At 36.2% G+C, this 26,448-nt stretch overlaps 3 protein-coding genes across 5 annotated transcripts in view; all 3 read left to right on the forward strand.

Moving 5' to 3' along the window:
* LOC125844193 (glycosyltransferase BC10-like) overlaps nt 1–1,556 on the forward strand; it is a 33,135-nt gene extending 31,579 nt beyond the window's left edge. The window contains exon 2 of the mRNA XM_049523460.1: nt 1,545–1,556. The gene's annotated coding sequence lies outside the window, so the exon portion shown is untranslated. The remainder of the gene's footprint in view (nt 1–1,544) is intronic.
* On the forward strand, nt 410–10,457 carry LOC125844189 (GTPase LSG1-2). Its single transcript, XM_049523452.1, has 7 exons — nt 410–807; nt 5,634–5,735; nt 5,812–5,898; nt 6,572–6,665; nt 8,493–8,549; nt 8,873–8,952; nt 9,041–10,457. Exons 1-7 carry the CDS (start codon nt 584–586, stop codon nt 10,167–10,169), a joined length of 1,773 nt encoding a protein of 590 aa, XP_049379409.1. The 5' UTR covers nt 410–583; the 3' UTR covers nt 10,170–10,457.
* A 2,540-nt stretch (nt 10,458–12,997) lies between these two features.
* Nucleotides 12,998–25,865, forward strand: LOC125844186 (serine/threonine-protein phosphatase BSL3-like). 3 transcript variants are annotated; one of them, XM_049523450.1, is made up of 22 exons: nt 12,998–13,745; nt 14,343–14,403; nt 14,484–14,562; nt 14,651–14,730; nt 14,840–14,934; nt 15,018–15,117; nt 15,530–15,599; nt 15,748–15,849; nt 15,932–16,013; nt 16,188–16,367; nt 17,500–17,767; nt 17,881–18,121; nt 18,212–18,382; nt 19,230–19,468; nt 23,441–23,525; nt 23,613–23,711; nt 23,785–23,984; nt 24,061–24,136; nt 24,698–24,833; nt 24,938–25,074; nt 25,158–25,221; nt 25,305–25,865. In XM_049523450.1, exons 1-22 carry the CDS (start codon nt 13,340–13,342, stop codon nt 25,316–25,318), a joined length of 2,985 nt encoding a protein of 994 aa, XP_049379407.1. In that variant the 5' UTR covers nt 12,998–13,339; the 3' UTR covers nt 25,319–25,865. The 3 variants fall into 3 exon arrangements, 2 of the variants coding, with proteins under 2 accessions (XP_049379407.1, XP_049379406.1); XR_007444116.1 differs by lacking the exons at nt 25,158–25,221; nt 25,305–25,865 and adding an exon at nt 24,561–24,601 and having other exon boundaries at nt 24,938–24,999; XM_049523449.1 differs by having other exon boundaries at nt 25,158–25,865.
* Nucleotides 25,866–26,448: the final 583 nt, after the last annotated feature.

The raw sequence follows: 26,448 nt of genomic DNA on the forward strand, positions 1-26,448 counted from the left end.
CAACGTGATGGAGTTTTGAACTTATACATGGAGGTTTCAACCTCAAAAATAACTCCTTTATTTTATCGTAAATTACTATATTGATTATGATGGGTAAAAAAGAGAGATGCTTTCAACTTATATGCATGTATCAATTAATTTCACATTAACACCGTAAAATTATATAAAAAGAAATATATATATATATAAAAAGTCCTTTTGAATCACTAATTCTATAATTTATAATACATTAAATAAATTTTTAAATATAAATAAAATTTGGACCAAATTAACTTTACATATTCATCATAATAAATAAAAGTACTTAAATGATAAATATAAAAACTTAAGTGTCTTAACTTACAATCAATACTATATTTAAGGGTCTATCTCTAAATTTCCCCTTATTATTTAGGAGTCAAAAAAATTAAAATAAAGAAAGATAAACAACCCTGCTCTTCCGCCGCCTACCCTTCACCGCCGACATCTACCACCGACTCCGGCGGCCAAAAAGTTGCAATCTTTGTATACCCTATTAGCTTCTCTATCTGGGTTTTCACTTTTTTCGTTGTTGAGCTAATTGGATTTGAAGAGAAAAGGAGTAATGGGTAAAGGAGAGAAAACTTCGTTAGGTAGGGCACTGGTGAAACACCATAATCAGATGATTCAGCAATCGAAAGAGAAGGGTCGAGTTTATAGGAATCATAATAAGAAGGTTCTGGAATCTGTAACTGAAGTTACTGATTTAGAAGCTGTAATAGAACAGACAGATGAAGCTCACCGCCTCTATTCTGACCTTAATCCTCCTGTCAATCTTCTCGTCAATCTGTAAGTCCCCTTTTATTAATGTTTATTTTTTGGTATTTTTAGAGATTCACTGTTTACTTTTTCGAGCTCGTATACATAGATTATACATTGTTATTGTATACGGGTTACATATATTAGCCAATGGTGGTGTCCAGGAAAGTTTGTGCGCAGCTTGAGTAATTCTTGTTCAGCAAGGGTAGGTTAGAATAGATAGGAAGAAAGCACCTGTTTTGTCTCTGTTGGGATTTGAACCTAAGAAACAATGGTTATGGCTACTCTTTGTTGCCTGCTGAAATATAGCAATAATTATTTTCATTAATAGACTAAATAAAATCAAGATAAAAGATGGGTAGCTAATTAGTCACAGTCTTTATATGAATGATGTTTAGATCAAAAAGTTGATCACATTCTTTATTAGGACAATCTAAAAATTACCACCCCTGAAACCTCAATTTTGTTTTTTTTCTTTTTGTATCTATCTATCTATCTATCTATATAACATAGAAGTCCAAAACCAATAGAGCTAACTTTTAAAATCAAAATGAAAGCTTTCAAGTGCAAATATTACATTCTTTTTCTCCTTAATATTCTTTATGTACTTATTTTTGGATCATGTTCCTTAGCAAGAGGGATTAGTATACATTTGCCAGGGCACAAAAAAGTCCAAGTACATGTTATTAATAGGCTATCAGATGGAATTCCCATGACTCTCCATTGTCATTCTCATGACAATGACCTAGGACAATCAATATTGGAAGAAGATGATGAAGTTAATTGGAGTTTTAGAGTTAATTTCTGGGGTACTACTTTATTTTATTGTGACGTTCGATGGGAGAGTGATGGTTCCATTTGGCACCATTTTAATGCCTATGATGCCGATAGGGACTATCGACGGTGTCAGTCGGAATGTTGGTGGATGATCTCACAAGAACAACTGTTGTATGGTTATAATCAAGAGAGTGAATACTGGGAATTGTTTCCCTTCACCAATGCATGAATTCTCTTAATGTCGCCTATTCCCCTTGCGTGTTGTTCAAAGATTATAGGTTTTTCATGTTCGAAACAAGAACCAATTGTCATGTTCAACTTAGCTTACATGTTTTGTATATATGCTTTAGTCATGTGTGATCTCATAGGTCAATCAGACTTGAAGACAACCATTATCGTCCAAGTTCTGGCTTTCAATGAGATTAATTTATTAGGTTTTACTGTCTACTTGACTTTTTTTCTTAATAAAAAATGTGATATTGTACCTTGTAGTACTAAAAAAATTAAATTTAGTGGACAAAGAAAAGTAAACATGAACCATGCATGTTTTTAGAGAGAATTACCATACAAATAATTAATATTTATAATTACTTCTCCTGTTATTTGCCCTTCCAATTTATTTTAATTCGTTGCCTTTTTCTGTTTTATATTTTGCCCTTTCAGTTTATGTTCATCTTAGAATAGTGTCTTTGACATTTTCAAGAAAGAACCATCACTACTCCATATCATATAAGGCTGTTTGGAAATTGGCAACGTGTAACACAAGGTGATATGAAATTTACATGCATCCACCTTTAATTGAAATTATTTTATTATGAAAATGAAATGTAAAGAAACAAATTTCAACATATTATGTTGGAGTTCGAAAACGTTTTGCATGTGAAATTTAAACGTGGTATGATGTAAATTTTACATCTGAAACTCCACAATATGCTGTTCATAAACCCTCTATATGTGAAACTCAGTATATATTTTTTTTATTAGTGATGCATTATATAAGTAAATGGGAAAGACATTGTGTCTGTTGCATACATAATTTGTTCTCCCAATAACTAGGAATTGACATACACTGGCCTCAAACTCAGGACTTTGAAATTTTGGAGATAAAATATCATATGTAAGCGAGTAGAAATAACTATAATATTTCAGATAAATTGGGAAATTTTGCAGTTACTTATCAAACAAAATAAAAAGATTGGTAATTTTCTGTTGATATTCTTCTCTTCTTTGTTAATAAATCATGCATTTCTGAATGTTCTTGTTCTCCCCCTTCCTATTTTTTTGGGGGTTTGTGGGTTGGTTTATTGCTAGAGAGTTGTAATGCTTGCTGGTTGCTTGGTTCGATTTTTTGATTGAGTTTCTAGAAAAAAACAGAGAAAATTGGGTACTGGATGAGGTTGGGACTTTTTTTTGGTTAACATTTTATAGTGTCGATATTAGATTGTCCTTTAGAAGCCAAGATCAATTCTTGATAACTTTCTCAAGTGCAACATAGAAGAACCTAAAAGTAGAAGAACAAAATGAAAAAAAGCAGAACAAGTGCCTTTTTTTGCCTCATTCTGAGCAATTATCTCACTGCTCTGTTTTTTCTGCTGTGAGATGTTCATTTTAGCTTAATTGTAGAGTGAAGGGGTTTGAACTGTCGTTACAATCATATGCATCATTTCCAATGAGGCCAAGTGTAGCACTGCTGACAACTTGTTTTGCCATGTTAAAAAGTTATGGAATGGTAAAGGAAGGATTTGCTATTGCAAAAATCCATAGTAAAGGAAGGAGCCCCCTTTTTCCTTGGCACAACGTGAGTTGCTTTAATGGAATGCTTGCATGAAGGGCTTAGTTGAGTGTTGTGGGTAGAATTGCTGTATGAGGAGTCCATTTAAAATAAAAGGAAACAAAAAACATACATCTTTCAAGAAAGAAATGGGAAATAATGTTTGATGTTTCCCAAATTGATACTGAAGACTTATTTTCATTAAGTTTGTATATTCAGGTAAAATGGAAATGAAGCATTGCAAGATGCTTTGAAGGGCTGTACAGTAAGTGAAGTATACTTGCTTATGGATTTGGGGTTTTGGACGTAATCTAACAATACATGAAAGATTAAAATAGCATGTTTTGACTTTATAGACTCACTACAGGAGTAGGATTTTATTTAGGTGGAACCTTTTTGTTTTGTTTTGTACAGAAAGGTTTCTATCTTTGTAATCCCTGGCACTAGCTAGGTTTATGTACCTACTCTGCATCCACTTGATGCCCTGCTAATATAACATCTTACTTCATCAAAAAAAAAGATGAAGGTACATTTTCAAAAACCTACTGTCTCAGTAACTCTGAGTGGCTGAAATACATTTCTTCAGTGGACTAAGAGCCCGTTTGGATTGGCTTGTTTTAATTGTGTTTTAGCTAAAATAGCTTTTAAGCACTTTTGGAGTGTTTGTCGTAAGTAAGTGCTTATAAGCACTTAGTTTTAAGCTAAAATGCTAAAAGTAAGCCAAAAATGAAAAGCCAATCCAAACAGGCTCTAAGAAACAAACTTCCATACCTTCCCCTATTACTGCTGACAGTAGGTCTCTTAATCTTGTAATTTTTTTTTGAAGTAGGTAACTTTAATCTTGTAAATTTTTCAAAGACTCATTAGAGTCAGATCTCCTGTCACTCTTGCATAGTCATTGGCTCATTGCATCACAGATGTATGTTCCTAGTTTTGAAGGCATAGAACTTATGGATTCTCTAGTTCAGAAGTTTCTTTTCTGAAGGCTTCTATATCTAATGAACTGTAATAAATTAGTAGTGAAGAAATCTCGAGGGCTTTGTCTGAGGGGCATCATGTAAGTAGATAGCACCAGAATCCTAAAGGTAGGTTTGATTCAGAAGGAAGTATCCATTAACATATGTAACTGTGTTCCAACTCTAATTGAGAAATCCAAGTATTGTTCTTTGGGAATGACTTGATTGGTGTAGATGAAGTAGTAAATTTGAAAGCAAGTGGAACGGTAACACTGTTGATATGAACGGAGAAGGAAATCCTCTCAAGTCTTACATATTCAGTGAACGGGAAGTGAATCATATCTCCATCAGAAATTATTGTGATACAGGGTTTCCACATCTTGTTTTATTGCAGCCTTTGCTGTTGGAAAATATATACAAAGAAGAACACAAAGATGAAGTTTTGATAATATGAACAATGGACATAGAGTTGAAGGACCGAAACACGTGCGAAATGCTTTCTAAAAACGATATTTGCTCCCTCTCCTCTGTGAGATTGCTATGGGATTGCACACAAATAGTTTTGATGGGTATGACAAGCCTATGAAGTATGAATTTCTGCACTAAGCAGATAGTGAAGAAATCCCATTAGAAAGCAAGTATTTGAACTTGATCTTTTGGAGAAGAAAATAATTCTTTGGAGAATGTTATAAAGAAAGATACTTTGTTAAGTTATGTTGGAAACTGCAGAAGTTGAATTTAAATAGAACCGGTGGTAACCAAAGAATGAAAGGGCGCAATCTTTTATTTAAAAGACACAACCTTTCTATGAAAGACACATCCTTCCATTTAAAATACTTATTAATAATTTAATTTAAACAAAATTCCAACATTTGCTATGTTGTATTTGTTTTGCTTGAACTCGTGTAACCAGTCAACATTACCTGAGCAGAATTATTATGGTCTCTGTAATAGGGACACTGATTTGAATTTAAACTAAGGTAAATGATAAAATTGGTGATTATGTTTCATGGTCAGCGCGGTAAAAGTTAGGTCATTTGTATGAACTTCTCTCTTCAGATTGAGTAATCTTGGTTTACCATTTGCATTATTGTGCCAAATTTACTTTTCTAATTTTCATAGTATATGCTAGTGTAGTGTTGACCGAGATCCTATAACAAGTGGTTTCATCTCTGAGAAACTGTTTTTTATGCTATTTCACTTCTCATCTTTGACCTGGCTCATTTTTGCTGATTTTTTCCCTTGACTTTTTGCTATTGTAGCTCTTATGTGTTAGTGTCCTCTCTGACAGAATTGAAAGATTACATACCTTTTACACTAATGGTGGTTATTGCCTGACTTTGTCATAATAGGGACTCTGGCTCTAGTACTGGTGATATGGGACCTGAAGAAAGATTGAAGCAGCAGAAGAAAGAGGAGGCTTTGCATGCTAGTAGTCTTCGTGTTCCACGCAGGTAATTGTTCCCCTTTCTTAATCTAGTGCACTATCTGGTGTCCTGGTCCAAGGTCCTGAAGTACCTCTTTTTCCAGGCCCCCATGGAATACTAGAATGTCAGTAGAAGAGCTTGATATCAATGAAAGACAAGCTTTTCTAGCTTGGCGACGCAATCTTGCAAGGTCAGTGCTATTAAAAGACATTTTACTACTACGCTACACTATTAAATGCATGTTTGTAAATATTGTTGCTTTCCTCACTTTTGGGGAAGGGGGCAGGAACTATGAATATTGTAAATTCAAGATGGATGTTTAAGATATCTTGCATTCATTTTCCTCTGGAAACTGCTTCAATGTTGGTTACTATGATTTTTTTCTTTGTAATGTTGAAGGTAAATGTTAGTTACTATGGATTATGTAGTAAGCACAGATTAAGCCAGGAAGTTGCCTGGTTCATATTCAGAGCATTTGTATCTCCCCTCCCAGTTTTATTAGTCAACCATTATATTTCATGTGCACTTAAAAAACCTAACAAATTCCATTGCATCATAGTGAGTTTGTGTGATGGAGTTATGACCAGAAAATGCATCAGTAGTTCATTGAAAGCCTTTCAAATAGGTTCCCATCTTAGAAGAAGAAATCCAAATCCAATTAGTGGATTTTATAGGATCCTTGTAACTATCCATGACTCTTTTGTAATTTTTTGGAGGTGGCCAGCATAGCCTTGAATGCTGATGAATACAACTTTTACCAATTTCAAAAAATAAAAAGGCTCCCATCTTATGTTGGACTACGGCTTTACATGTCAATTTTGTTTATGTACATATTTTGCTCTAACCATTTGAAATTTATTTAGGCTTGAAGAGAACGAGAAACTGGTTCTCACCCCTTTTGAAAAGAACCTGGATATCTGGAGACAGCTTTGGAGAGTTGTTGAGCGTAGTGATCTGGTGAGATTTTGGTCATTTGTACCTCTATGATTTTATTCCTTGAAGGATAAAATGTTTTGTTGGCAGTTTAACAGTTAGCGCCTGGCAAATCTACTGGTTACTTCTTATGCTTAATTCTTGTGTAGTTTATTTGATCTAATTATGTAGACGGAAACACTGAGAGTAACTGTTTCTCCAAACTTAAGGTTGCTTTCTATTGAACATATCAAACTAAAGTTAAATTTTTTGTAAAGAAGCCTGAAAGTGCTTGGGTAAGAGAGTATGAAGATTGGTTGGTAATCTGGTATGTAATACCACTTCCAGCCTTGTAGTAAAGATACTTTCTCCATGACAAATTGTCTCTGTCAACGTTGTTAAAATTTGGCCTAGTAATTGGGTTGCAAATGTTTGACCCATGAAAACTGTGAGAACCTTTAAACTCAGTGTTCAATTCTGTAGGTGTTTCAATCTGAATACTCAATTATCCTTAGCCATACGTTGCTTTCATGCTTCTTATATCACAATTTCCTCGTATATATTTGCCTCCTACTAATTTCTGGATTCCCACAGTTTTAGTTCATTGGTCTTTTTAAATGAAAAGGTGAAATTTCATCAAAAGGTACCACAGTTTTATTGATTGATTGTATCTTTTAGACTAATTAGGCAATAATGGAACTTCAAAAATGTCCACTGTTTTCCAAGTTTCAAATATTGGATAATATCAGCAATAATAACTATTGAAAAGTCCAGCATCAAGTATGCCTGTTTGCTTTGTTGAACAATGTTGACTTTGCAAAAGAATAATATGTAAGCAAAGAGCTTAAAAACATGACTGCGGACCCCTTCATTTAGACCTGTCCTTTCTGGGCTCTTCGGACAATAGTTTGTCGATAGGATTTACTTTTTTGATCTTTCCTGCTAATGATATTCCCCATTTATTAACTGGAAAGAGAGAAATGTTAGAGTTTTTGAGAATAGGGAGAGTAATATGCAGCAGGTAAAACTAAATTGTATTCTAACTTTGTGTTTTTGGTGTAATCAGATTTACTCTAATGACACTGTCTCTATCATTGATGTTTTAGACTCATTATAGGGATAGGACAGTGCCTTTAGAGTTCATTATGGTAATATGGTTTTCAGTAGATGTACTGATTTACAGAAATAGAAACAGTTACCAATCTCAAAAAAAATAATATTCCCCCATTTGTTATGTAGTATAATTTTATCAGTGATCTACTAGTGCAATTGATAAAAAAGGTACCGGATTTCTATTTGCTACTTGATTGTTATGGATCGGATGGTTTCCCCTTTTCAATTAATCTCTCTGAATTGGATGATTTCCCTCTNGAGAATAGGGAGAGTAATATGCAACAAGTAAAACTGAATTGTATTCTAACTTTGTGTTTTTGGTGTAATCAGATTTACTCTAATGACACTGACTCTATCATTGATGTTTTAGACTCATTATAGGGATAGGACAGTGCCTTTAGAGTTCATTATGTTAATATGGTTTTCAGTAGATGTACTAATTTACAGAAATAGAAACAGTTACCAATCTCAAAAAAAATAATATTCCCCCATTTGTTATGTAGTATAATTTTATCAGTGATCTACTAGTGCAATTGATAAAAAAGGTACCGGATTTCTATTTGCTACTTGATTGTTATGGATCGGATGGTTTCCCCTTTTCAATTAATCTCTCTGAATTGGATGATTTCCCTCTTTCTATGGACATGTTTTCTTAATCTTTCTTTGGAGTACTGCTGATTTTTCCCCCTTCATTAACAAAATTTATTACTTTATCTAAAATAGCATTGCTGATTTATTTTAGTGTTTCTTCGTACGCAGCTTGTAATGGTTGTTGATGCACGAGACCCACTTTTTTATCGGTGTCCTGATCTTGAGGTAAGTATTTCAATGATTCGCATAGGTTGAAGTACCTTTCAGTGTTAGCACAACTATGATATATTTTCTATTTATTTGTGTTGATATCTTTGTCATAATGTTACATGTGGCTGTGCATTCTTCTAATGCACTATTGTTGAATTCTGATTTATTTATTTATTTTACGTACTTTCTTAATGATTTTTTTTAGAAAGAAGGTAATGGTTTCGTACATATACTGATATACCAAAAACCTTGATATTAGTGATGCCTCTCTTGTTTTACCTGGATATATATCATACAAGCTGTGATAAAGATTATGCATTGACGGGGGCAAATTGCAGGCTTATGCACTAGAAGTCGACCAACACAAAAAAACAATGCTGCTTGTTAACAAAGCAGATCTTTTACCCATTTCTATCAGGTCAGTATGCCTGATAATATAGTTGCTGTTTCCTGTCAGATTTCTTATTTTTGGATGTGCAATTTTATGATTCTTGTTTTATCTGCAGAAAGAAATGGGCTGAATACTTCCACCAGCAAGGGATTCTTTTTCTGTTCTGGTCAGCTAAAGCTGCCTCTGCTGCTCTCAGTGCTTCAGAAGTACCAACGAGCTCTCAGGAGGCAGGTGATGCTGATACAAAAATATTAGGCAGGGAGGAGCTATTGGCCCGTTTACAGTCTGCAGCAGAGGAGATAGTTTTGACTAGGAATAGGTCAGCTTCTCATGCTGATGAGAACTTGGCAGCAGATGTTCAATCTAGAAGTGTGATGGTGGGGTTTGTGGGGTATCCTAATGTTGGGAAAAGTTCAACCATTAATGCTTTGGTGGGGGAAAAACGAGCTGGTGTGACATCTACTCCCGGGAAGACAAAGCATTTCCAAACACTTGTGATTTCTCCTAAACTTACTCTATGTGATTGCCCGGGTTTAGTGTTTCCATCATTCACAAGTTCGAGATATGAGATGATTGCATGTGGTGTTTTGCCAATTGACCGGATCACTGAGCATCGAGAGGCTGTACAGGTGGTGGCAAATCGAGTCCCTAGAAAAATTATCGAGGATGTCTACAACATATCTCTACCGAAACCAAAGCCATATGAGCCACAGTCTCGCCCACCTACTGCTGCAGAACTTTTAAGAGCATACTGTGCGTCTCGTGGTTATGTTGCTTCAAGCGGATTGCCTGATGAAACAAGAGCAACACGCCAGATGTTGAAGGATTATGTTGATGGGAAGCTGCCTCACTTTGAAATGCCTCCGGGAGAATTAGACGATGAAGCTAGTGAAGAGGAGGATGAAGTTGTTACAGAGGATGCTGATGGACCTATAATGTCTGGTTCTGATGAAGATGAGGATGATGATGATGATGATGATGATGAGGATGAGGATGATGAGGACATTAATGCACATCTAGATCATGTTCTGAGTGATTTAAGTACATTTGATATGGCCAATGGACTTGCTTCTAACCAGGCAGCTCGTAAAAAGAAGCCCTCTACTGCTCCCCATAAACAACACAAGAAAACACAGAGAAAGAAAGACCGGTCATGGAGAGTCCAGAACGGTGAAGGGGATGGGATGCCAGTAGTAAGAGTCTTCAGGAAAGCAGCAAACACTGGACCTGTAAACGTTCGGTAGGTGTCAATGGAAGTTGTTGGCTTCTTGGCTCCCAACTCTGCTGCCTTGTCAGCTGTTTTTCCTCACCTATATATTACTGCAAGCGTTATATATTACACGCATATCTTTGCGATGATGGTGCATATATGCTTATTTTTCAAGTAGCACTCTCACTAAGGGAGTTAAAGAGTGAGTCTTATGTAAGCACATACATTATCTTACTTTGTTTAAAACCATCTGGATTAATGTTGTTCATCTGATCTTCTGTTGCCAATGATTCTTCTTTGAACAAGATGTAGTAGAAAAACATGTCAATGTCTAGCTTTTTCCTTGCTATGGGGTTTACAACTTGCTAGTATAAATTGGTCATAGTGGTTGATGTAGCACTTTGTTTATGTTATTTTGCTTGCAAAACATTGGAAAACACCTCTCTATTGGGGTAAGACCAGTGTAAGACCTGTGAAAAACCAATTTGTGTGAACTAAATGTTGTTCTTTCTAAAGGAGACAATACAAATACTGTTGTATTTTGGACTTTGGTGAAATATACATCATATAATTTTGTAGATATATGCATCTGAAAATTTCACAAATATATCATCACAAGATTGTGGTGAAGTAGTGAATAGTTTTTTATTTTTAATCAGAAAATTTGAATTCGAATTTGAGTATGAAATCGCCTTTAATGAGAAATGTTTTACTTTCAGGTGAGATTTTCCAGCATAAATATGAATTAATTGTTTTTGATATTTCTTTCTTTCTTTCTTTTGGAGAAAACCATGAAATATGGTACATTTTGTTTTTGATTCTATAATAAAACAAATGGTATGGTTGACAACTATAATTCATTGTACTCTTGCATCACTTTTTACAATTTGAATATATTTATGTAATGTCATTGTTTTGTATTGAGACATTATATGTTCCCTTCACACCACCCCAACCCCCACCCACCCCAACACATCACTCACCATCTGAAAGGATAAAATATTAAAAGTATTTTCAACAATATTATCCTGATTGAAAACCATACATTTTTAAGAAATGGAAGTACCTTAAATAAAAAGAGAGCCTTGCTTGGAAGATAATGTATTTATGTGACCTATAACTTACGTGTTTGAGTCGTGAAATTAACTTTATTTTTATATACACTTTGTTAGAGTGTTGCTTTTTTTGAGTCTTTGCATAAACGTGAAATATTTAGCATTCCAAACGCTATATTTTCCTTGCATAGAAAGAAGAAAAAAGAAATTAATTGGCTAAGTTTGGGTCGTAGATTCCCAACATTAACAAAAAAAAAAAAAAAAAACACTTTCACTATCTCAAAATAAGTGTTATTTTAGCAAGAAATAAATAAAATTATTCCAAAATAAGTATCATACTAGAAATTTAAGACAATAATTCGTAAATGTTTTTCCAACAATATCCTTATACTTTATCTTCTTAATAATATTATTTAATTTTCAAGAGACATTTATTAAATTAATAAGGATAGTTTAGTAAACTATATATTATATTTATTAATGAACATAATTTCTGATAAAGTGACAATTATTTTGAAACGAGGACTAATAATTGATTTTATTACTTTTTGTTGTTGTTGTTGGATCTATGGTTGACTCTTGGCTTGGAACCTTCACTAGAGGGATTTGCTTTTAGTACTAATCATAGAAAATGTTCACATAAATAATTAATTAAGACAGCTATACAGAGTCTTTTTTTATTTTTTATTTTATGTATAGAATAAGTGAGTAAATTAATTGGTGGACTTTTAAGGTAATTAACTCAATTGTTGATGTGTGATTATCATATCAAAAACTATTTTTCATGATTTTTTAAATAAAAATTAATCAACTTGATAAACTAATTTTTACACTCAAGAACATCATAAAACTTCACATAATTTTGCTAATACTATTATAATCTTTAATATTTTAAATCTTTTTCATAGTATATATTTTACTCATCAACCTAACACCAAAAAAACATCTTTTCAAGATGATATTTTTCTATGTATCAAACACAAAATAAAAATAAGATACATTTAGAAGCAATCACTAATATTAGTACTACTAGTTTTGAAATCTTAAAAATAATATCCAAGGGTCAACTAAAAGTTTTAATGGGATAGTAACTCCACGATGAAATGAATAATTAAAAATTTATTCAAAAGGCAAATTGACAACCATATAAACTACAAGTATCTATCTATAAGGATGTTGTTATTAATTTAAATTCACATATATTTAATCAAAATCTCTTAAATATTCAGTAAATCATTCGCTTTATATGAATAATAAAAAAGTAAATATATCGAAGTCGAAATTAAAAAAAATATTTAAGTTGAAATTTTGTAAATTAAGACTTGAAAAAATTCTAAAATTTATTTTCAAATTCAAAGTTGAAATAATGAACTAACTTCGTAAACAAATACTTATATGGAATAGTCTCAAAATATTATTTCAAATGTTTGAGTCATATATAAGTTGACTTGATGTGAGTTATGTATGAACTATCAATGATTCTAGTGGAATAAAATATAATCGTGTTTAATCAGACATCTTGAGTTTAAATTATCTTACAATTTTTTCTTTCGATAAAAAACATTTTTGATAAACACCACGTTGACATTGGAAACCGGTTGGTTATTCACCATTATCCGGTAAAAAAAAGGATACAAAAGAATCTACTGTAAACAGCTTCAGGTAGTTGTACTCTACGTAGCATAACTTGTACACTGTAAGCTAGTAAAATTCAAGTCTTAAGCGCCGTCACTTTCTCGGCCGTACATATAAAAATCTATATATAGAGGTAGAGAGAGAAGCAGAAATGGCGGATGATTAGGCTTAGAGAGAGAAAGAGAGAGAGATATTGGCCGCCTTTTTAGAGAAGAAGAAGAAGAAAACGAAGCTACAGTATTATATTTTTTTCGGGTTCGGTGGGGGGAGGAGAAGAGAGAGAGAGAGAGGGGGGAAAAGATGGAATTTTTTTGAATTTTCTCTCTCTTTCTCATCTGGGTTGTGATTCTCTTGAAAAATATTTGAAGGGTTTTGAAAATCTTGGGTGTATTTGTATTGAATCGAAGGATCTGATGTTTTGTGCTGAATTAGGGTTTTGAAATGTTTGTTGGAAATGCATGTTGTTGAGGATTTGAACTTTAATTTGGGGGATTGAGATTATTAGAGTATTGATATGGATGTGGATTCAACTATGGTATCGGAATCCGATCACGATCCGACTGTTCAGAATGATAGTTCGACGTCGGAACAACAGCTTAATGATGAATCTTCAACTTCGTTGCAGCAGCAAAGTTCACAAACTCAGCAACAGCAGCAGCAAAGTAGTAGTAGTAGTAGTCCTGCTGTTGCGGGACCAAGGTGTGCTCCGACTTATTCGGTGGTGCACGAAGTGATAGAGAAAAAGGAGGATGGTCCAGGGCCGAGGTGTGGGCATACGTTAACGGCTGTACCAGCTGTTGGTGAAGAAGGTTCTCCTAATTATATTGGTCCTAGGCTTATTCTTTTTGGTGGTGCTACTGCTCTTGAGGGAAATTCGGCTGCTTCTGGAACTCCGTCATCTGCTGGAAGTGCTGGAATTCGTAGGTTATCCAGCTTAATTGATTAGCTGAACTGAACCTTTTCTTTTGTAATTTCCTTTTTCTATAATGGTGAGGGGGAGCCTGGCTTAACCGGTAAAGTTGTTGTCATGTGATCAGAGTTCACGGGTTGAAAATAACCTCTTGCAGAAATGCAAGATAAAGACTGTAAAATAGGCCCTTGTGGTTCAGCCCTTTCCTGGTGAAGTTGCTGCCATGCACGAGCTGTAAAAACAACCTCTTGCAGAAATGCAGGGTAAGGTTGCATACAATGGACTCTTGTAGTTCGGCCCTTTCCTGGACCCCGCACATAGATGGAACTTAGTGCATCGGGGTAACTTGTGAGCACCTCCATTATTTTACCGGTACCTGCATCTATTTACCTTTGCAGGTATTAGGTAGCTTTGCCTTCAGCGCCTAGTTTGTTGGGAGAAATGACATAGATTTTATGACTGACTTGCTTGGATTTGAACGGTGGTTTCCTATGGTCTTCATTCTAATTTCATCCATGTTAGACACACCCTCGGGTGTGGTAGTAGAACTGAATCTATGGGTTTCAAATGTAAAATGATTTATTTAAGGTTTTGTATCTAATTGCAGGCTTAGCAGGGGCTACTGCTGATGTGCACTGTTATGATGTTTTGACGAATAAATGGTCTAGGTAAGTCTGAATTGTATCAGTGACAAGCTACATATTGATTTTTGGTGCTTAGTTAGAAGGTTTGAATATGAACTCCACAGGATCACTCCCATTGGAGAGCCACCCACACCAAGGGCTGCACATGTTGCTACAGCTGTGGGAACTATGGTTGTTATTCAGGTTTGTATTGGCTGATAGCTTTGTTGTTTGCCTTGTGTATGATAATCTCGTTCAGCCACTTAAGATGCTCTATTACCATCCATCTCAGGGTGGAATCGGTCCAGCTGGTTTGTCAGCTGAGGATCTTCACGTTCTGGACCTTACTCAACAACGGCCAAGATGGCACAGGTTAGCACCTTTCGAGTAATGTCTATAGTTATCATAATGAATGTTGCCTGTGTGTGAATCCATGATGAACTTGTGTTAAGTACTACTGAAATGATTTTGATCTTATTAGGGTTGTGGTGCAAGGACCTGGTCCAGGTCCGCGTTATGGACACGTCATGGCTTTGGTAGGGCAAAGATATCTCATGGCAATTGGCGGAAATGATGGTTAGTCTGATGACTGAGTCAGATCTATTTATTTTCAGCAATGACATTGTTTGGAATAATCTTAATCATTCTACTGTATTCAGGAAAACGGCCTCTAGCGGATGTTTGGGCTTTGGACACGGCTGCCAAGCCATATGAATGGCGGAAGTTGGAACCGGAGGGTGAAGGTCCACCTCCTTGCATGTAAAGTTCATATTCTCTCACTTGAAGATGTGTACTTTATTTTCTTTGTTACCCAGTAAATTATCGTTTCTCTTGATTTGTATTTACTTGCTTATTCAGAATTCTATACTTTAGAAGGTAGCAAATCTCAAGAATTACTTGTACATATCTGTAAGTATTACATGCTGTTAATAGTGTCAATGATGCATTGTCTGTTTAGTTAGCTTGCAAATAATGTGTATATGATCTGATTAGGGAGTGTATCTGATCTTTTATATGAAAAGTTGTTTATCCTGGAGCTGCATCTGTAGAACAATGTTTGTTCATGCTAGTTGGAGATCAATGCAGTCAGATTATTTTGAATGTGATAACTAATCTGGCCTAACCAATTAAGAAATTAAGGAAGTCCTAATATGCCCTGCTTCTTGTTTAGGTATGCAACTGCAAGTGCACGCTCAGATGGTCTTCTTCTCCTCTGTGGAGGGAGGGATGCCAATAGCGTGGTGAGTCAAGCGTATACTTTTTATACTGATTTATTTGTTCTATCATATTGCTATGCCTTGCAGTTAGATCACAATGTCATGATGGTGCTCTTCTCTTTCGTAACTGGTCAATTTTTCTTACCTTTTTTGTTGTCTTGGTTATTCATAGCCTCTGGCAAGTGCTTATGGACTTGCCAAACATAGAGATGGACGTTGGGAATGGGCCATTGCCCCTGGTGTGTCACCCTCCCCCAGATATCAACATGCTGCAGTAAGTGTTTTTTTTTATTTTCATTAAATTTCTCCTTTCTGGCAGAGATCATAAGGGAGTTATCAGTTGTTTATGGTAACAGGTTTTTGTTAATGCTCGGCTGCATGTATCTGGAGGGGCACTTGGTGGTGGACGCATGGTGGAGGACTCATCCAGTGTTGCGGGTATTTCCTTTATGCTCTTTGTAGTCATTGCTTGTTTAGATTAACACTTTCTGATATAGTTTTAAAAAAAGAACACTTTCTGATTTGGTTATATCTTTTACTTTTCACTTTGGTCGGGTGTGATGTCATTCTCACAGCCATGTTTCTTCTTTCTTCCTTCTCTTCTTTTGGCAGTTCTTGATACAGCTGCAGGAGTGTGGTGTGACACAAAATCTGTTGTGACTAGTCCTAGGACTGGCAGATTCAGTGCAGATGCAGCTGGTGGAGACGCTGCTGTTGAATTGACCAGACGCTGTAGGCATGCAGCTGCTGCTGTTGGGGACTTGATATTTATCTATGGTGGTCTACGTGGTGGTAAGGCTATATGATATGCATGCTCAATAACTGCCTCTCATTGTTGTAAAAATTGGAAAAAGTTGATGTGGAAGGTAGCAGCATACCTTCCACTTTCTTTTCTAGTAATCATTTCTCCTCCTCTGCCCTCCTTGTAATAGTCCATTTTAAATTCAACCAAATGTAGGATAAAGCTTCAAATAGAAGCTATCCTTACTTTGCTTATAAATCCCAACAAACTAACTTCTCCGACGATACAGCCTGACTAAAATTAAAAAATAGACCCTCACATCTGATTTGTACAAATCAGATCCTAAGCCAAAGACTATAAATTTAGATAAATCCAAACAAAATAAATGACTTGCCAAGTGCTAAACTATGTTAAACATCTACAGATCTGCAACACTTAGTGGTTTGATATAAACTTGAAACTAAACACTAATGTGGGAATTCTAAAGATTATTTTTATTTGTTAATGAATATTTTCCCTCCCCGGGGGCATAGTGTGGCATCTGGATCCTTTCATCGGGTGCCATTTCTTTTAGATCAAAAGGTGGTCTGACTCTATTGGATCAAGTCATAACCTAAGCCGTGCTAGGAGCTAGGTGGCTCAAGAAAGAACAAAAAAGTGAAACTTAACCTTTTGAATTCACAAGCACCTCATAATTCTCTGAGAAATGATTACTCGATATGCAAGTGGATAATGGGGGTCTCTGGTAGAAAATAGTGAAATATCTGCCTTGTCCATATGACACATGGTAATGATGAGATACATGAGAACAATTAGTTGTACCTTTCTGTCAAATACCTGACTTTGAAACTTAAGGCATTGATATTCAAGAGAAGAGGCATTTGTGGATATCAAGGCAATATATTAATTAGCCGATCTCATATTAAATTTATATGTAGGTATGTTGCAGTTATGTTTACAAATGAAGTGTTTGTTGACTATCCGAACTGCTGCAATTAATGCTTCTCTCCTCTCTGTTCTTTTAGTATTTTCCATGTAAAGTACATCACATGAGAACCTCTGGAGCAGTTATTTGGATTACTTGCTGGTTTCTGCTGCAAGCGTACTTAAGCTGTTAAAAAGTTGCTGATGTTTGGAATCCTTCTATGCAAGGCAATTATTTACTTGTCACCAATTTCGCAGGTGTACTGCTGGATGACTTGCTTGTTGCTGAAGACTTGGCTGCCGCAGAAACAACAAGTGCAGCTTCACATGCCGCAGCTGCTGCCGCCAATCTACAAGATGGCAGGCTTGCTGGGAGGTATGGTTTTGGTGATGAAAGAACAAGGCAAACAGTTCCTGATGCAGTTAATGATGGTTCTGTTGTACTGGGAAATGCTGTTGCTCCCCCTGTAAATGGTGATATGTATACTGATATAAGTACTGAGAATGTCATGCTTCAAGGATCTCGGTGAGTCTACAATTGCATAATAATGGCAGTGCCTATTGTGCCTGCTGTCATCTTTTTTTAAATTCTGTTGTTGCCTTGGTTCTCAGTTTCACCATCTTGGGTTTGTTTTGTAGGAGACTCAGCAAAGGTGTTGAATATTTAGTGGAGGCCTCTGCAGCAGAAGCTGAGGCTATTACTGCTACACTAGCAGCTGCCAAAGCTCGACAGCAAGGTAATGGAGAAGTCGAACTTCCTGATAGGGATGGTGGAGCAGAGGCTACACCAAGTGGAAAAGCAGCATCTACTTCGATCAATTTAGATTCTTCCGGATCGAATAATTCTGCCCCAACTGGAGTCCGTCTTCATCATCGTGCAGTTAGTATTCAGATCCTTTATGCTATGTCGTGCTATCTGGTTAAGTTTGGAAAATAATAGACTGATGATGTGCCTTTAATACATTTATAGATAGTTGTAGCTGCAGAGACTGGTGGTGCTCTTGGTGGTATGGTACGACAGCTTTCTATCGATCAATTTGAAAATGAAGGCCGGCGAGTCAGTTATGGAACCCCAGAAAATGTCACGGCAGCACGAAAACTTTTGGATCGACAAATGTCCATCAACAGTGTTCCGAAAAAGGTACAATAAGTTATTTTGTGCTTCAACTAGTTAGGATTAGCAACGAGAATGACAGAATTGGAATTTGTATACTTGTGATTCCATTGCCAGGAAATTAATTACCCTTCGGGGTGGCCCAGTGGTTTGGGCTTGGGACTTCCATGTTTGAGGTCTCAAGTTTGAAACCCCTTGCCAGCGAAAGCAAGGGGTTTGCCTTTTGGGTCGAGCTCGTCGCACCGGGCTTGCCTAGTGCGGGTTACCTCTCCTATGTGGTTTGCGAGCTATTGCATAGGAGCGGGGGTTTTACCCTGTGCGCACCCAAAGGGTAGCGGCTGCGGGTTTCCCTTGTCATCAAAAAAAAATAGTGAATATGGTAGTATTTTATTGAAGTTGGTCCCAAGCAGATTCTTCCTTTCTTTTAACAAGTAACAGTGATATCCGGATCTGTTGGCGCTTACCCGTACTATTCCCTTTGATGCTGCGGCCCGACCTAAATTCTTCCGTTTAGGAAACCTATAGGTCCCTAAGACAATGAATGGACACATGAAGAACAAATGGAAAGACAAGTGAAGAAAAGAAATGGACTTTTACATTTTTCCTGATGTATATATTGTGGCCTTGGATGGGGAGAGAGAGAGAGGTGGGTTGGGAGAGGTACGGGAGAAAGAGAAGAAGATTTCCAAATGGGAGACGTTTGGAGTGCAGTAAATACTCGGGGCAGTTGGCCCATTGCTATTCACAGTACTCAACAGAAAAACATATATCCGGTTCGCAGAATAACTGCTATAAGCTTAGGCGGTCTTGTTCCTATTAGAACAGACAACTTTTTGTGTTTGTTATAATCTTTTGCTCTTTCTTTCTGTCTCAGCTGATCACCCATCTTTTGAAGCCTCGGGGTTGGAAGCCGCCTGTGCGACGAGAGTTTTTTTTGGACTGCAATGAGATCGCCGATCTTTGTGATAGTGCCGAAAGAATATTTGCTAGTGAACCTACTGTTTTACAGCTAAGGGCTCCTATTAAGATATTTGGCGACTTACATGGGCAATTTGGGGATCTCATGCGTCTTTTTGACGAGTATGGTTCCCCGTCAACTGCTGGGGATATTGCGTAAGTGTCTTGACAATCTTGCATTTCAGTATTTTTTTTAAGTTAAAAGTGTTCGTTCGAATCTATGTTGCCTAGTCTGTGTCGTGATTGAAATTACTGAAATTATAGCAGTTTCAAGGATAGGCATTCGTTTGTTCAAAACTTCGGTTCGGTTCTTTGATTTTAGTTCTTCACTGGTGCATACCGAACTGAACTATTTTGGTTTTTTTCTATTTCGGTATGTGATCTAAGTTTTCTAACTTTGATGCTATTGTTGGGATGCTCCATTTTCGAGTTTTTCCCGTGAAGGGAGGCCAGTCTTGCCAAGCATTGTAAATAAAACATGGACATTAGAGGGCAAGGAAATAGCTAAGGATTTCCTTACATGTACCACTTTCAAGCTGTCCAACTGGCTATAATGAAGAGTTGCTTTTAAAAAATTTCCTGAAGTCTCAACTCCTACGATTATTAGACATTGTTCTCTTTGACTGTACATGCATGTATCTTATAAATTTTTGACAATTTTATTCGTATTTATACCATTTTGAAGTGCAGTTTTGATTTCATGGATTCTTTAGTATGAAAAACCTTGCATATGCTGTATTTGCAAATCAGATTAACACTTCAATTTTAATTCACATCTATCTGTAAGGTGAGGGGTCAATCCTTTTATTGTCCTTTCCATTTACGCAGGTCTCTTCCATTTCCCCGATTTTGTTTGAATTCCACTTCTTTTTTCTGGGAAAAGTGAAGGAGAAGGAACTTCTTGAGTGAATCCATCTTGTTCCTGTTTAGACCCCTTCATCTCAAACAATTCAATTTCTGTTTCCGTCTCTTTTTCACTGTTCAGGATGTTATTCTTTAGGTTTCTTTTCTACATCTCTCTTCCTCACTTTTCAAGGTGGTGTTTCTTATGCTTCTTTTAGTGTTAGTTCAACTGTAGGTTCTCTTTCATAATTATTTTACTCGAGCCATCTACTAAGAGAAATATTCTTAGGGCCTGTTTGGACATGCATAGTGAAATCATGATTTGTAATCAGATTGATTTGAAGTTTTATTTCGTCATGCAATTTGGATTTTTTAAGTTGTATTTTTCTCATAAATGTGAATACCCTACAAGTTGTGAAAAGTGAAAACTATCAAAATTTCTCCAATTCTTACACAATCTTACCAAATGAGCAAATCATAATTCATAAACAAGTATTGAAATATCCTAAGGCGCTGCATTGATAAATCGCATATGTCTATGCTCCTTTTATAAATAAATGTTTGCGATTATAAACTTTCAAAATACACATAATTTTACTAAGATCCACTAGTCAACAATAGTAGTAACTAGTTATTCTTTAATATAATGCTTTCATAAGGATCCTACAATCTCTTCATACCGAATATGTGTTTTTTTTACATAATATAAACTTATGGGTCAAAACATTTAGAAAAAATTGAAATCTCTATTTGAAATCCCCAATCATGTTTTTTTTTGTTTTTTTGGAGAAATTGTAATTTGAAATCATGATCCCAAATCGCATGTCCAAACGCTGATTTAAAATCATGACTTCATATCGCATGTACAAACGCAAGCTTAATCCTTCTTTTGGGGGGTTTTCACCATTTTTTGGGTTGGGGCCAGGGAACATACAATAAAATAAGATGATATCATTCAGCATTCTACCTCATTTAACATGGTAGATAAACATTTGTCAGGCCCCTTAAGGTATTGGTTGTATACCATTACAAAATCGTTTGGAAAACCACAGATCCATTCATCTATATAGAATCACATGCGGATCATTGCATGCTTGCATGTGAAAACCTCTACACTGGATTTCATAACTATTAACTGTGAAGTTATCTAGTGATTTGGAGCCCTCTGGACGTTAATTCTTAATACCTTTAAATCTTTTGCTGCCTAGCTGCCTAATATACATTCCAATCTCCTTGAATTAGGATAATAATTTTGATCCTACATCAGACATTCATGAAAATACTATCGCAAATTTCCAAGGAGAGCAGAGGCATTTGCTTAGGAGATTCTCTTTTTCCCTCTAGTTGTTCCTTCTTGTATTGATGTTGCTCCTGGAGCTGGGGGGAATGAAGTAAAGATGATGGTTCCTGTTCACCCTGAAGTCGCTTAACGACCATCTTGCTTTGAACTCTCCAGTAATTGCTCAACATCCATACAAAAGATATTACACCCTCCGTCCCAATTTATATGTAGTTTGATTGGACGCGAAATTTAAGAAATATGAGAAGAGTTGGCAATGTTCCAAAACTACCATTAAAATAAATGAATTTTTAATAGAAAAGTACACCTTTGTATACTTTTTTGTCAAATAAGTGGGACCCAACATGGGTAAAATTTGATGGTGTCATTTAGTGTTTGCCAAATAAGTAAATGCGTCATTCTTTTTCTGTCTGACTAAATAGGAAAGTGTGTCATATAAATTGGGACAGAGGGAGTAGGTGGTTCCTTCCATCTGCCTAAGCCTTGGCCAGAGAAGTTACTCGGTACCTATATTGGTGGGAGGTAGCAGGTACATGATGGTACCACCGTTGTAAAAAAGTAATATGACGTCTTACATTATTAAACCGCGAACCAGTTAGATCAGTTGCTTGTTCAGGATATATAAATAGTTCTGAGTAGACTTTGGGTTGATGTGAGAAAATTAGAATTGATACTAGATGGAGAAGTGTATATATCTTGGACCTCACAACGATGTTTGGTTGTAAGTTGTGTAGTAACTTACGAAAAACTTAGGACTATCTTGGGAGGAAAGGGGACTTGGTATCTGTGACACTGCTCTTTTCAATAGGTCTTGGGGAGTGGCTATGGAGGTTACAGATGACGAAGAGGCCCTTTGGACAGAGATGGTTGTAGCAAAATATGGAAGTAGCGAATATGAATGGTTCACGTAAATAGGTCACAACATCTCACAAGGTTTGCGGAAAAGGGTTGTTATTTCGTTTTATGGTATTGGACAATCGTCACCTCATGGCCTAGCTTTTGATGTTGAGTCAGATCAAAGGTCCATTTCTCCTCAAAAATGATGTTTCTTTGGTTCCTCTAGCTAGTGATAACAAGGCGATAGTAACAGAGTGGAAAAGTTTGTCGAAAGGAACACATGCAAGGTAACATGGGACAGTTTTTGAAAGATCTTTTAGGATTGTGTGATTACGGAGCGGGATGATGGTATTGACCCCCTCTCATCCAAAGAAAAAAGGGGAAGGGGTGATCTTTTTTAAATTTAGGTGCATACTAGGATGCCATTCTTATGGCAGTCAACTTTAGGAAGAGGGGCAAGGTATGCTTGCATGCATTTTGTTTCTTGGGTGGGTGGGAAGGGGACACAAATCGGTTGCTTTTGCAATGTGAATATGGTTCATATTTATGGAGCTTCATTGTTCAGTTTTTCTTGTGTAACCTCTAAATCAGTGAAGTCCTGAAAAGTTTGAGCGATAACGTGAAGAGAAGGAATCGCATGTTGCACGACTCTGCATAGTTTGATGATTTGAGGTGCAAGGATTGTAGAATATTTCAGGAATTGAAAAGCTCTTGTGGAGGATCCTGATTAAAATAAAGTCTTTGAAGAAGATTAAGACAGGACTTTGCTGTTAATTTGTATTGTTGGAATAATATTATATATAGTGATTGGATTCTGGTTCTCAACACCCCCCCGAAAAAAAATAAAAATAAATGAAAAAAGGTTTGATGAATGGTGTAAATCAAGTTGAGATCTACATGTAACCATGACAAGTAAATATCTCCGTTCAGGCTTTTGTCCATTCTAACACCTCTTTGCAGGGCTGTTGCAATGTATCTTTTTTTGTTTCTCTCTATCCCTGGCTTCTTAGACTTCTACCAATTTTTGTAGTTGATAGTTAAAATGATCTTTTTCCAATGTCAATATGCAGTTCTAATGCTGTTCCCTTGGTACTAATTCTTTTTTCAGTAAATGCTAATTTGCTAATCTTGTGTAATCGACTCTTCAGGTATATTGATTACCTCTTCTTGGGAGATTATGTTGATAGGGGCCAGCACAGCTTGGAGACCATTACTCTTCTCCTTGCTTTAAAGGTATCTGTTTGCTATATACTTATGATACAGTTCCACTTTCGGAATTGCTCTTTACTAATTTTAATGGCACATCACTGTTTGTGTTAGGTCGAGTATCCTCACAATATACATTTAATACGTGGGAACCATGAAGCTTCAGATATAAATGCGCTCTTTGGCTTTCGAATTGAGTGCATTGAACGCCTGGTATGCTACTATCATTTACCAATTGAAAGTCCTCCTTCCTCCTTGTTGGTTACTGATCTTCCTTATGGAGCAGGGTGAGAGAGATGGAATCTGGGCATGGCATCGGATTAATAGATTGTTCAACTGGCTTCCTCTGGCTGCCCTGATTGAGAAAAAAATCATCTGTATGCATGGTGGGATTGGAAGGTCCATTAATCACGTTGAGCAAATAGAGAGTATCCAGCGTCCTATCACTATGGAAGCTGGCTCAATCGTTCTGATGGATTTGTTGTGGTTAGTCCATGTCTTCTCTTTTTTCTTCTTTCATTTTGACATTGTCCTATTTTCTAAAATTGATTTATGCTTCTAGGTCTGACCCAACAGAAAATGATAGTGTTGAAGGACTAAGACCAAATGCAAGAGGCCCTGGCTTGGTAACTTTTGGGGTGAGTACTTTATTTTACGACTTCTTTGAGATTTCTGATTCACTTAATTCTTCATTTCACAACTCTTAGATATTTTTTTTTTAAAATTTTAAGAAGCTGCAATAGTCTTCTCCATTTGGGAGAACTGAAGTTAGTTACAGTGACTCATAAAGGAATGGAATTTGACCAAAAAAATCAGCTGCCTCCGTCCACCCCTCGCTATCTTTTGTATTTCATCACTGCGCAGGCTGTCATTTCTTAAGTATTTTTTTCTTAGTGCCGTTGGGCTATTGTAGCTCCTCATCTGCAATAATTAGTCTTTATTTCTTTGGTTGGACAATCTTAATTAGTCTGTCCAAGCTCTTTTCTTTAAGAAGTACTAAATTCATAATCCTGGAAACAATTTATCTTAAAAGTTCTGATGATTGGGATATCATTTTTCTAGCTTTTGGTGTTGGATGTTTCTTTGGTCCATGACAATCACAGGTCATTCCTTTTTTTTGTTGCCTGACTTGTCGGTTGCATGTAATTTCTATAGCATTCCTCTATTGCACTTACGTAAAAACTTTCCTTTACATGCAGCCCGATCGTGTGATGGAGTTTTGCAACAACAATGATCTTCAACTAATAGTCCGTGCCCACGAATGTGTGATGGATGGCTTTGAAAGATTTGCTCAGGGGCATTTGATTACGCTTTTTTCAGCCACCAATTACTGTGGTATGTTCTTGCTGATTTTGGATGCTCAGAGGGTTTTCAAAATTTTAGATAGCAGTTTTATATATATAGGAACTCTTTTTTAAAAGTAAAATCTACTGCTGCAGGTACTGCTAACAATGCTGGTGCCATTTTGGTATTGGGTAGAGATCTTGTTGTGGTTCCAAAACTTATCCACCCAATTCCGCCAATTTCATCACCTGAAAATTCACCTGAGCGGCATATAGAAGACACTTGGATGCAGGTTCCATTATTTTCTTGTCTTTTTTTCCCACGTATCTTTTGTGCTTTGATCTATGTTGGTCTTGTAACACTCGTCTGTTATAGGAGTTAAATGCTAACAGACCCCCTACACCAACCAGAGGCCGTCCCCAAGTTGCCAACGATCGAGGTTCTTTTGCTTGGACTTAGCTTTATAGTGAAGATTCTTTTCATATACTTTGAGCTTCATGCTCTAACATCTGGGATTTCCAGTGATATGTACATAGCATGACGCCATTTGGAGAGTGTCGCAGACAAATGTATCCTCTTTGAAAATCTAAGGCTTTGAGGCACTCGGGATCTTCCAGCACAATAGACAACAGGCCTTCAGACAGATTCAGATCTCAAAGATTGCAGGCACATTGTCTATTCATCCATGTGGAAGCAGTTCAGGATCTTCGAAGTTTCCCCTTGTACATTGAGCAACAGATACAGATATAAGGATCAACATGTGTTGCTATGTTCTCATGCGATGGATAGTGCTAGATTTTAATTTTATAAATCTCTCGGCTAGTCCTATATATAATCCCCCCCCCCCCCNTGTTTTAGGCGTATTATTTTTGTCGATGGTAAAAGAGGACTCGAGGGTCCCCATTTGGTGGGATACATAATCCTGAAATTTCTCATGTATCATAGAGGGTGTTGCTTGGTGTAATTTGTGGTGTTGGTGTCATGTAGAATGTAACTTGTGTGTGAAAATATGAAAGCTTTAGTAGAACAACAAAACAAAGGAGTGGCTAATTACTATTTCTTAGCTTCTTCATCTTCCAATGTTTGGTAGCATTCTGTGAGAAAAGAAAGCAGCAAATTGTGGATCCTTCAAAGCTATTCATTCATATTAGTCACTAGATTACTTTAGGTATTCAAGAAAATATAACACATGTTTATTTATGGCATAATACATTGACGTGCTCTTCATTTTGCCTTGGCTGTTATCTCCTCCAACTTTGGGTGTATTTAAGTAGATGAATAAACTTGTATAAAGTTGAACAAGTAGATACCTACATCCTATATGGCATAATTCAAATCACTTTGAGTGTATCTCACACGAATTGTCATATAGGATGCATGTGTTACTTGTTCAACTTTATACAAGTGCCTAGTTGTACACTACAAAACAAAATTGAAGGGCATAAATGACAATCGAAGTATAGTGAAATGATACGTTTACATTTTACGACTTTATTTTTTGTTCTTTTTTACTGTAAGAAGGTTGGGGTTTTATCTCGTAGTTGGATTTAATTTCTCTATCAAGGCTATTAGCTTCAACTAATTGTTAGAAAATCTATTTTGTTTCATCTTATTTTTCTAATGCATCTCACGTACATCAAGTAGTAGGTATGATAGAATTAATATC

The sequence above is a fragment of the Solanum stenotomum genome, chromosome 11 (assembly GCF_019186545.1).
Source record: "Solanum stenotomum isolate F172 chromosome 11, ASM1918654v1, whole genome shotgun sequence".
In the NCBI taxonomy this organism is placed as follows: domain Eukaryota; kingdom Viridiplantae; phylum Streptophyta; class Magnoliopsida; order Solanales; family Solanaceae; genus Solanum; species Solanum stenotomum.

Coding starts and splice junctions, on each gene's coding strand:
- LOC125844189 (XM_049523452.1), top strand. CDS start 584: ATGGGTAAAGGAGAGAAAACTTCGTTAGGTAGGGCACTGGTGAAACAC. Junction 808..5,633: donor GTCAATCTTCTCGTCAATCT/GTAAGTCCCCTT, acceptor TTGTCATAATAG/GGACTCTGGCTCTAGTACTG. Junction 8,550..8,872: donor ATCGGTGTCCTGATCTTGAG/GTAAGTATTTCA, acceptor GGCAAATTGCAG/GCTTATGCACTAGAAGTCGA.
- LOC125844186 (XM_049523449.1), top strand. CDS start 13,340: ATGGATGTGGATTCAACTATGGTATCGGAATCCGATCACGATCCGACT. Junction 15,600..15,747: donor GGAGGGATGCCAATAGCGTG/GTGAGTCAAGCG, acceptor GGTTATTCATAG/CCTCTGGCAAGTGCTTATGG. Junction 19,469..23,440: donor TCAACTGCTGGGGATATTGC/GTAAGTGTCTTG, acceptor TCGACTCTTCAG/GTATATTGATTACCTCTTCT.